Source organism: Candida metapsilosis (genome assembly GCF_017655625.1).
Source record: "Candida metapsilosis strain BP57 chromosome Unknown scaffold1, whole genome shotgun sequence".
Lineage (NCBI taxonomy): Eukaryota > Fungi > Ascomycota > Pichiomycetes > Serinales > Debaryomycetaceae > Lodderomyces > Lodderomyces metapsilosis.
In genome coordinates this window covers 1,330,754-1,342,597 of record NW_027138159.1, presented here as the reverse complement: position 1 = coordinate 1,342,597, position 11,844 = coordinate 1,330,754, and the positions used below count along the sequence as shown (strand labels likewise).

Here is an 11,844-nt window from a genome sequence, read left to right as displayed (position 1 = left end):
GAAAAACTCATTTATCATAACCAAAACACATACACACACTCAAGGTGAATGGTCCAGTCTAGGTAACTCTTTATCTTGATATTAATGTATGTGTTATAATATATATGTGTAAATATAAAATGTCTATCAAATCATCTTTAAAAGTATTATCACAGTGTCCTCCTTTCTTCTCTCTTTATACAGTCTTCTCTCCTTTTTCCTTTGCAGCTTGTTCCTTTTGAGCTTGAGCAGCAGCAGCCATAGCCTTCTTCTGCATAGCTTTGGAGAAATGCATCACTGAAAATGGGAAAATGACACTCAACACAACAACCCAAGCCACCAAAATACCGAAATTACGACCCAATTGTCCCTTGTACACATCAAAAAACACCGTCTTTGTCGCTTCATAACTATTATGAACTGGCATTGCGTATCCATATCTAAAGAAATTGTTTGTCAATGCCATTGCTGTGTATGTTGGTGCTATATTGCTAATAACCCAAAAGATTAACCAGAAACCAAGTAATGGTGGGTACCATGGAATTATATACATCCCCATAATTTCAGTAGCTAAACCAACTGCACACATTGTAAGGAATGAAATACTCCAATATACAAGAAACCCAGATTTACCATAAGTTGCTGAAAATTTCACTTGATAAGCCAATGTAATTAAACCGAAAATCAATGATAGGAAAAAAAATGAACAAACTGAGGAAATATAACGATAGGCAACATAATGGATTCTTTTCACTGGTGATTTGGCTACTTTTTGATGTGCTTCAGCAAAGAAATTGAATTGGAAAAATGAAACAATAATCATATAAATGAACCCCACTTGTAAAGGAGCACTCAAGACATTATTATTAAAAGGCATTCTATCAACCATTGTGAAATGAATAGGTTGAGAAATTACTTGTTTTTGAGCCATGGTTTCAATGGTGATATTTTGTGCTAATTTAGGCAAGATTTGCAGTTGTTGAGCAAACCACATATTTTGAAGTTTTTGCAATTGTGGAGTAACATACAGTCTCATGTTGAGGAAATCACGTCCAGTTTCATAATATACAGCAACTGTATTATCAGATGCATTATATTTGGTATTTCCCTGAGCTAAAGCTTGATGATAATTGTAACTAGCATTTGGTTTAACATAAACAGCAGTCCAATACAATTGATGATGAATACGTCTAATAATTTCCCCTCTTATAGTGTTATTAAACTCATTAGCCATGGGTTCAAATTCACTTTCTTTATAAATATGCCAATTACCAATAGCTTTAGCTTGTGGTTGTTGTAATATTTCCTCCATTGCATTACCAAATAATGGTTGCACCCCATCAATAGTTTGTTCATCACCAATAACAACCAACATTTTCAATTCTTTTAAATTGTTGCCAATATTGAAATAGGAACCCCAATATATTGATAATGCAGTCTATTAAAGTAGCCATAAGTAAATTGATTAATACAAATCGTTTATGAATTTGTATTCTGTGGCTTTTATATTCTTTACTGAAGAAGGAAATAAATTGATGATTACCAGGACCACCACCCAGTTGTGGATGTGGATGTGGATGTGGTTGAGGTTGTGGTTGCTGTTGTTGTCCATCGTCTGTAGATGCATTATTATTTTGACTTAAAATTTTTTCATCAGTGTTAATAGCAACGTCTTGATCAGCTGCTTCATCGTATACAGGAGTACCAGATGAAAAAGTGTTTTCACCAGCTAATCTCTCTTGTTGTTGATGCTGTTGTTGATTATGTTGTTGTTGTTGTTGTTGTTGTTCATCCATGAATGTATCACTATCTCTTTCCATTGAATTGTTGGATATATCGTCACTCTTTTTGTCACTACTAGCACCCATGAAGGAAAATAAAATAAAATTGTGTTTTAAAGTATTGCTAGTGGGTTATAGGGTTTGACTTATATATATATATGAAAGTTTGATTACAAATAGTCCTCTTCAGTATCTGTTGTTGATGACTGATGACATATACAGTTGTATTTATATATATATTATTTTTTCTTAACTGCGTGTGTATATAAATCCTGTTTTGTGTTTAATTCAAAAATAGAGAAACGTTTCTTTTTTTTTTCTCTCCATTGTTTTTACATCCATACTTGCATACTTGTATGAACAATTTGTAAGTACATACGTACGTACGTACTATTACTATTACTACTACTAGTATATATCTATCTGTCTATTCTGTCATTATATGTCAATTGATTGATATTAACATTTGTGTATTAATACAAAAGAAATGATGACGAATACCATACCAGTATCAATATCAATATCAATCGAATCCAAAATTATACTATTATTATCACAACCCCTCAAGTTCTTATAACCAACCCCCCTTTGTCTGCATACTCGGCAATTATCTATAGTTAGACTATTATTACTCTATCTAGATATATACTTGCATAGGTTTTATGCCGATATAATACAAAAAGTACGGAAAAAAAGCTATACGGAATTAGGCGTTTAGCACTTCATGTACGGAGAGTTTTCCTTTTTAGGAAATACCCGCGCAAAAAAAACAAACAAATCAAACCAAAAGAAACCAAAAGAAATCGGCATTTTGACTCTAATGAAAACACTCACTCAACAAAAGTTAAAGGTAAGTTAGAGTTAATAAAGTCCGAGTAAAAGGTCATGTTACTCGATTGAGTAACGACCTCCGTATAGATTAATATCGTGTATCTAATGCGGATTTAACCGGGGGAATGTTTATGCAGTATCTCTTAAACGACTTGGTAGCACCGGCAAACTACCCACACTTTAAAAACCGACTCATTCGGTTCGTAAGCAAGCAACCGGTCCGATTTTTTTGCAAAAAAGTAAATAGGGCGTTCATATTACGGCAAACATCCATATGCTTAGAAAACAAAGCTCCTACAGAAATAGTCGTCTACTCAAAGGATCAACTCTACCTTTGAAAAGTTCCACTTGTGTGATCTTTACTAAGACAACTATTTTCCTGTAATGATAGGTAACTATTGTGACTATTCAGATATACTTTTTACTTCTGATTGAAATTTGAAAATATATAGAAAAGATGGCATCTGATAACTGGATATTAGTATATATATATTTAGCTTTTTTTAAAAATATACATTAACTATATATATATATATGATTTTCAGCCGTGGAAGAAGTAAAAAAGTAAATTGGTCCCAATATGAGTGTCGTACTATATAATTATACGACATGACAAAACGACACGAAGTACTACAAACTAATACAAAGAAAAGTTGAATTGTCTTTTTTTTACATTTTCTTCTCTCTCTTTTCTCTCTTAACAAAAGAACCAAAACCAAAAAACCAAAAAGAAAAACAAAGTTAAAAGAGACGTACCTTATAATCAATCAATTACATATATCATCAAATATAAACCCAATCAATCAATAATATACACTTATATCATCATATAATACCATCAACTTATTATTAGACACACTCGTTTATTTAAAACCTCTGCTCATACCAGTTGAAGATTGATCAATTTTTAACTTCATACCTACACATACTCCCTCCATTGACAAATTTTTCCGTTGCTCGGCCAAAAACGTCACTGGGTTTCGGATCCTTTTTTTTTGCAGTCAAATATCAATTTTTAACCTTTTCAATTCCTTATTACTTTTGCAACTTATATATATTTACCCTGCTTACAATACAACATCTGACAAGGTTCTACTTTTGATAATGAGTACTCAAGTAGCGACAACTACCACTGCTACATCCACTATGGCGCCTGGATCAACCACTCCAAATGGTGTTAACAACACCACCACTCCAGCAAAGACTGCACCTACGCAACAACCACAGCAACACCCGCCACAGAAGACCAAATCAGGTAAACGAATAGAGTTGGAAAGACTAATACGAGAATTTCAAAGTAAATTAGGCTCCAATTGGGAAAAATACCATGAAGCATTGAGTCTATTCCTAATTGGAAAACTATCACGACCAGAATTGGTATCAATAATAACTCCCCTTTTAAAACCACAAAACTTGTTCCGTTTCCATAATAAATTATTAATGCTCAATTTTGCCAATTCTTTAAAAGATGGTGGTGGTGGAGGCTCATTGGATGCCCCCAATGAATTGGCTTCATTTTGGAATAAAAAGTTTTCCAAAGTTAATAAAAATGTACGAAGTACTCAATATGAGAAATTTAAACAAAATATAATGGGATTACCTATAAAAGAACGAAGAAGGATTAAGAATATCACTAGAGATAGTGGTAAACGAAATAAACTAACCGCGGGCATTACTTTAACTCGTCATACTTTGTTACCCAAGATCCCCATGATTCAAGATAAAGAACAACAACAATTACAAGTGAATAACTTGGTGCAATGGCAACAAGATGTATTAAATGGGATTAATGCTCCTATAGCTACTGAAAATTATGAAATTCCAGATGCAGATATACTTTCGAAACAAATATTAATGACGATGAGAGAACATGGTTTAACTGGAGGATTAAACCCAGGAGTAATTGAAGTTTTATTACTTGGGTTAAAAGCACATTTGAAGAATATTGTTGAAAGTGCCATTGATGTTGCAAAGTACAGGAAAAACAAGTATACCAATAATGACTATGTGCCACTTGATAATGACAAACCACAGCAACAGCCGCAGCAACAGCCACAGCCATCAGCTTCTTCTTCTTCTTCTTCTTCTTCTTCTTCTACCACACATAATAAAGATACAGTGTTATCAGTTGAAGACTTGTACGATACATTTGAAATGTTTCCTCATATAATTGAACCATGTGGGCCAAAATTACGTCTTAGTAACGTATTACTAGAAAATGATGATTGCCAGGAAAAGAGCTTGGGATACACCTTGCCACCAAAACCAGCATCTTACTTGGAAGATGGGAAAAAGTATCAACAACAACCTACTGCTCCTACAGCTGCTGGCACTACTGTATCTTCTTCAACAAGAGTTAATGTGTCTAATGCCACCCCATCGTCATCGTCAACTGCAGGTGGAAGTACCTCCAACCCAACAACTACAACCACACAAAGTCAAAGCAGTTCAAATGATGGTAAACCTGGTGAATCAAACGACGTAGAAGGTCATAAATCACAACTACAAAAAGAACAGCCACAGCCACAACATGAACAACAGCAACAACTTGATCAAAAACTGCCTCTACAACAAAGCTTACCTCGTCCAGATGCTCATATCGGTACCACTGACGAATTGAAGTGGGTCTTACATGACTTGGTGTCTACAATGTAACTTTGAAGGAATGGGTCTCTATATGTATTTTGTTCTAATACCAAGCTATTTCTCTTGTACTACTTATCTATTTCAATTTCTTGTTCTTCTTGCACGCAACACTAGTTGAATTGATTGTTTTTAATAGATTAAAAGTGTCAGAATCATCAATTTTGGATACTATCAATGGATAACTCAAACTTCTCACCCAATCCAAAACCCGATCCAAATAAGTTGTCACGTGTTTCTCACTCCATATCAATTTCATCAACGTATCCCTCTGCACATCAACATCAACATTCATCAAGTCAATCACAACAAGCCGACTTTGAAACCTCCTCTTTTCCATCTCTCTAATTCCATTCACAGTAATCACATGCACAATTACCCCACTTTTATCCACTTTAAACCCATTAATTATATTACAAACACGATCAAATTCATCAATACGCATCTTTTGACTTGAAAATAAACTAGATGTTGCAAATGATGTTGAACCAGTTAGCAAATCTGTGCAAATGTCATTCAGTGCCATTATGGCTTGGTATTCAAATTGTAGGTCCCATGAAGTCGACTGAGTTTGCATTTGTAGTAGTTGTTTTATAGTTTGAAGAATTATGGATCCACCAGGTAAGCATTGAGTAACTATACCAACATTGTTCCCACGCGTTATACTTTTGGTGAAATGCAGAAACTCATCAATTATAAACGAAGCAGGTGTATCTTGCTGGAAACATTTGTTAAAAATGTCATTGTATTCATGATCGTTGGCAATCGCATACACTCTTATCTTTCCTTGATAATCCATTATGGAATTCTCCAAAATCCGTCGATGTTCATCATGTTTTTTGATCTTATCATGCAACGAAGTATATTCAACTTCCACCGTATCAAATTCCTTTTGTGCGAGTTTATCTTGTGTTTGTTTCTCTGATAACATTTGCTTGATTTGAGATAGTTCCAACTCTGTTTCTCGTTTCACATTGATGTAGTTATTCATTGTGTCCTCAATGGTTTTAATCTGAAGCTTTAAGTTTTCTACTTGACGTACAAGTACCTCAAGTTCAGACAATTTAGATTTATACCGCTCACTAATTACATCAAGCTCAGTCTGTAGCTCATCCACTTTCAACCGAGACTCAACCTCTTGTTCACTCACTTCTTTCTCCTTCATTTCAAACTTTTGTTTCAACTTGTCCACTTCATCATTTAACTTGTCATCATTTTCAACCACCAAACACCTCACTTCCTCATTCAACTTCACCTCAGCTTGTTTCAACTCTTCAATCTTCTCAACCAAGTCACTATAATCAAAATCCCTCACCTCTTGAACTTCACCTCGCATCTCAAACTCAAGTTCATTAAACTGACTATCCAACTTCACCTGATTCTCATTCAACTTAATCTCAATCAATTTCTCCTCATTAGCTACATACTTGACAATTTCTTCCTCCATATACTCCAACTTGGCATCAACACTGTCAATTTCACTAGTTGTGGCTTCAACCTTCTGTTGATAATTGCGATGTATTCTGCGCAATTTACTCAATTCTTCTGCAAGATGTTCCAATTTGCGATGTTTGTCTCGACATTCCTGATTGAGCGAAGATAGGAGGTCTTGTAATTCATTCAAACCAGGGTGCGACGTAACGCTACTGTTGTTGTTGTTGTTGTTGTTGTTATTCTCAAATGGAGTTGATGTGATAATTGGTGGCTTCTTCGATAATCTCTTCTGAATCGAAAGTATCCGACTTTGAAAATCATTCAATGGGGACGCATCAGTAGTAGTAGCAGAAGATGCGTCGCTTGTTGTCGTGGAAAGTTTGGGAAGCTTTGATTCCTTTACTGATGATCCATGATATTCATTTGATATTGTAGCGGTGGATGTTGGAATGCTTGCCATTTCAAATCCAAATGATGATCGCCTTTTGGGTGGTGAGTACAGAATATTCAGTGAGATTTCTTCTAATGGTCTCTTTTTAGACATATGTGAATCCATGGTTCAATATGATACTTTTCTGAGGAAGAAGAAAGAAAAGGGTTTCTCTTAAAACAAATTGTAAACAAATCATTTCTAACTTTTGTACACAAAAAGAATAATCTAACTACTCACTCACTCTTTACATCACCTTTGTCAACAGTTATTAATCCTTTACCACCATTGAAACCATTCCAAATCAACCAAAACACAAGCCAATGCGACTCATCCCATAACAACGTAATATATCGTCTCTTTCCGGAATCAGCAATAAAATTCAGCAAAGCCTCAGCATAATTTGTCACATTTGTATAATTGTAAAACAAATCAGGAGCCATTGCCACACTAACCAACAGCCAAATGAATAGCCAAACTACAACGGAACTAATGTAAGACCTCTTTCCAGCTGAATTCATTCTGTTTAACAGTTTCAATGTCTTGCTCATTGCGTAAATGTAGCTGACAATTTTGATAATTTTGGAAATTGCAAAAAGGAGAGAAACAAACCCACTTGATCGATTAACCATCGTTTCCCTTGCTAATCTTGCCACTCTGTCAAGTCCATCATAGACTTCCGACCCTAATACTCCCTGTACCACATTGTAATGCCGGTTATTAATCAGAATGTAATTGATGTTGTTCTTCAAATCGAAATACCTAGTAGCAAACGCCGGTATAACAGATAACAATGTGATAAACACGCTCTTGTTAAAGGTTTGTGTATCAGCTTTATCATACCTGAAACCGTAACCCTGTAAGAACATCATTGTAAATATATCATCTAAACTTGCTGAGATGTACTCAGCATATTTGGCAACATTTAAATTAAAACCCACCAAAATGGAGGTAAATACAAACACAGCAACTTTTGCCAACTGTAAGTTGATCACCAACTTGTACAATTCAGAAAAGCTTGACCTGTAGTGAAACAACATAGCAAAGAATAAGCTAATCAAAGTATTAACAACTAACCACATCAAATCATCTTCTTTCTCAAAATACCCCAGTTCATCAATTTCAACCATATATTCAAAAGACAGTATTTTCGGAGAATACAAACACCAAACATTTGGACCAACTTCAAACTCTAATTGCGTTTCTAAAACTGTTTCGTAAGCAAATGACGAGTCGATGCTTTTAAATGTAAATTCACCAAACTCGAAATATTCATCCAACTTGGCATCAGTTATCAAGGAGTCAAAATTGGGTAATCCCGGCAACGCATTCCGATGATTATATTCAAATAATGCCAAGGGGAGCGGTTCAGTACCTAAAGTTTTCGTAATTTCGATACTTGTTGGATTTGAAATTTGAAAACATACAGCATTGGATCCCGTATCTAAATAGAACGTTCTTGCTTGGGAGACGGAGAAAAGTGAGCAAAGTAGAAGAGTAGATCTCATTGGTAGCCAAAAAAGAGGAATTGGCTTGGGCTTTGGCGGTGGCCCTCGTGACCTTTTTTCTTTTGAAATTTTCAATTTTGTTTTCCAGCATTGCGGGGAGGGAAGTGGTAGCCGTGGCACTAGCCACAAAGTCGTTTACAATTTTACGACATGCACAATACGAGGATAACTTTTGAGTGTAACTCGATTCAATATTTTAGTCTATTAGTGATTTACCTACCTACACAGATGTAGACACGATAGTTTTTTATCTCATTTACCTCCTTTTAGGTCATTGACGGAACATCACTTCGCTTTCTTCGTAAGAACCTATCAGAAAAAAGATTCGGCACGTATTCATCTTCAGAATCATCATCAAACTCCAGTTCTGCATCGAAGCTATGCCATAAACATTGAGCCGACAGCGGCATCTCCTGTTCCAAATCAATCAATTTTGTAGCATTAAAAGAAATTAGAGACAAATCAATTTCAAATAATTGGTTATGCAACGTACCTCTAGATGGATCATGACCGATTGACTTCATAAAAAGGTCACTTATTTCATTTGAGCATAAATTGATCAGTCTTAGGCATGTTTCTGTGTTTTTAGGAAATGATAATTGAACATTGCGGATGCTATTGTATGAAAGATCAAGGACCGCTATGCTGGATGTTTGAAACAGGTAATTAGCAGTTCGAAGCTTGTTTTGAGCAAGATTTAAATACTTTAAGTTTTTCAAATTGGCAAGTTGTATAGGAATCTTGGTGAATTTATTCAAAGAAAGATTGATATTCGTGACAGATTGTGGAGGGGTGATATCAAGAGATCGAAGTGCGTTACCAGATAAACAAAGGTATTTCAATCTCGATTCACTTTCAAAAGTAACGTTTCTCAATTCTTTAATCTCACAACCACTGAAACTCAATTCTTCAATTGTTTTCCCAAACTCAATGTTCAGCAAGGTTTGGATTTGACAATTGTCAAAATTGAGATTGATTAAGGTCAGAGGCAACTTAACATTACTTAAACTGGAAATCTTGTTGTAATCGAGATACAAAGTTTTGAGTCGCAACGGTTGGCCAATATGGTTAGTCGATAGATCAACTTTCGAAATATTGTTTTCTGTAAAATGGATAGTTTGGATCGTTGGAGGTAATCGTGGCTTGTAAACCACTCTAATTTTGTTTGACCCAATACCCAAATTGACCAAACTTTTAGGAAATTTAACCTGATCAATCGAACCAATTTGGTTCACTTCAAGTGATAGTATTTCCAACGAGTCAGGGAATTGAAACCGCAGAAAATGTTTGCCTATATGTGTATTCATCAAACGAAGGTAATTTAGTTTTGCAAACTTTGAGAAATTGGGAATACATGTGCTCCAGCTGATTGGATTGTGCTCAAAGCTGAGAAACTCAAGGTCAAGAGGAATAACCTGTAGTATTGGAGATATCTCCTCAATTGAGTTATTTGACAAGTCAAGTCTTTTCAACGTTGGAGGATACTGCAAATCAGTAAGGATGTCCGGATTTTCCATATTTGTGAGTGTTAGACTTGTCTTTGGGTACACATTCAATGGAGCAGTTAGGCCAAAAGCAAGCGAGAGCAGACTCAATTCCATGCCTTCTTGAGAAGCGTTCTCCAATATTGAAGTTACGCTGTTCGAAATATGTGGAATTCTGACATGACTCTTGAGCTCTATGCACTTTGTCGACGCTGAACAAGCAAACTTGAGAAATTCAAGAGAATCAAGCAAGTCACTCCCCCTTCCATCGCAAAACTTTATCGTTTCTAACTTTGGCAACCCCAACTCTCTATCTCTCACTTTTGGTGCAATCAAATATAGGGCTTCGGAACTAGTTTGGAGAGTTTTCAACGTACTTGGCAATGCGTCAAGTAGCTGGTCGGTGTCTATTGAATTGTCAAACTCGTACACCAACAGCCTAAGTTTCAGGTCTCCTAAATTTTGTATAAAAGCAATGGGACACGAATACAAGCTCAAATTTTCCATATTGGAAAATCGTTCCAAGTCCATCACAAAATATCTCTTGCATCCATCAATGACAAGGGATTTAGTTTGGTTTTCAACAACAGAAAATGACTCCATGAATTGCTCACCGTCAAAGTCATACGGAAATGCAGGATCAAATTCAAGTTCAATATTGAGCTGAATTTCACTTGTTCTCAATTTTGTCACTAGCTCTCTAAAATTCATCAAATCATTCGAGGTCCACATGTAGTAGGCGATATTTAAAGTCTGTGGTAGACTCTCACTGGCGCAGTAGTTGTATAGTGTGACAAATTCCGCTTCACTCGCAAGAAATTTCAATCTTGATTTATCAATGCAATTTGGTGTACGTAAATACATATGCAAGAATGAATACCTATCAATTCGATTATTGTATTGTACCCCAGTCTCATTTCCAATAACACATTCTATAGCTCGTTTTAAATTTTGATTCAGGTTTAGGAATACGCGATTGTCGGGGGCTAGTAGTTGAACAATGTTGTTTACACCTGTAAATGTAAGAACCTTTAGTAGAACGTCCCATTGGTACCCGTCCAAAGCGATAGTATGTGATTCACTCATAGAAGGTGAAAGGTGAAAGTGATGTGAAATTTACTGTCGGAACCAATTTAAAAAATTTTACAAATTTTTCGTTGTTTCCTCGTTATCTATTCGATCAGCGCGCGAGAACTGTTTTGAGCGATTCGGGGTTTGTGAATTCCGCGGCGCAGATATGGAGGTCCGTCAGGCCATTGATCACCAACAAGCTACTGACGACTTATTTTTAACTGAAGGAGTCAGGGACGGGGTATAGCGCTCTTTAACTGTACATTCTTTTACGAGAATCTGCTTCTTAAGCATTAGCGAAGTAGAGATGAGTGAAGCTTACAAAGTATATTTTAACAATCTCTTTACAACGTTTATTTACCAAGAAATGCAAAGACTAGAGCTACTAGTGAGTAAATTCAAGACCTTGCTGTCAACCTACCCTTGCCACTGCTACTTGGGCTCATACCTGATCCACGAAAGACGATGCACGACGGTTTGCGGGCACAATTTGTAGGTCCTGACACCGAAATGAAATATAGGTTTTTCGACCAACATTCAAAAAATAGTTGATCAAGCAACCATATGCTTTTCTTATTTCTTTTCATTGATAAAATGTCCTGGTTCATTTGTGTGTACAACGAGGTAACACAAACAAATTACAAAAGACCCCATCACCGACTCGTTAATTAACCACCAAAAAC

At 35.8% G+C, this 11,844-nt stretch overlaps 5 protein-coding genes across 5 annotated transcripts; 1 reads left to right on the top strand and 4 right to left on the bottom strand. All coding sequences in view use genetic code 12, as the record gives it.

The window, feature by feature from the left end:
• Window positions 1–175: 175 nt before the first annotated feature.
• I9W82_000582 (uncharacterized protein) lies at window positions 176–1,847 on the bottom strand (the record flags this gene model as incomplete). Its single annotated transcript, XM_067694962.1, has 2 exons — window positions 176–1,362; window positions 1,529–1,847. 2 exons carry the CDS (start codon window positions 1,845–1,847, stop codon window positions 176–178), a joined length of 1,506 nt encoding a protein of 501 aa, XP_067550607.1.
• A 1,848-nt stretch (window positions 1,848–3,695) lies between these two features.
• I9W82_000581 (uncharacterized protein) lies at window positions 3,696–5,246 on the top strand (the record flags this gene model as incomplete). Its single annotated transcript, XM_067694961.1, has 1 exon — window positions 3,696–5,246. The coding sequence occupies one exon, from the start codon at window positions 3,696–3,698 to the stop codon at window positions 5,244–5,246; it is 1,551 nt and encodes a 516-aa protein (XP_067550606.1).
• Window positions 5,247–5,313: 67 nt separating this feature from the next.
• USO5 (Uso5p) lies at window positions 5,314–7,224 on the bottom strand (the record flags this gene model as incomplete). Its single annotated transcript, XM_067694960.1, has 1 exon — window positions 5,314–7,224. One exon carries the CDS (start codon window positions 7,222–7,224, stop codon window positions 5,314–5,316), a length of 1,911 nt encoding a protein of 636 aa, XP_067550605.1.
• A 110-nt stretch (window positions 7,225–7,334) lies between these two features.
• On the bottom strand, window positions 7,335–8,606 carry I9W82_000579 (uncharacterized protein; the record flags this gene model as incomplete). The annotated part of the gene is made up of 1 exon (XM_067694958.1): window positions 7,335–8,606. The coding sequence occupies one exon, from the start codon at window positions 8,604–8,606 to the stop codon at window positions 7,335–7,337; it is 1,272 nt and encodes a 423-aa protein (XP_067550604.1).
• A 266-nt stretch (window positions 8,607–8,872) lies between these two features.
• On the bottom strand, window positions 8,873–11,176 carry I9W82_000578 (uncharacterized protein; the record flags this gene model as incomplete). The annotated part of the gene is made up of 1 exon (XM_067694957.1): window positions 8,873–11,176. One exon carries the CDS (start codon window positions 11,174–11,176, stop codon window positions 8,873–8,875), a length of 2,304 nt encoding a protein of 767 aa, XP_067550603.1.
• Between the last annotated feature and the right edge of the window lie 668 nt (window positions 11,177–11,844).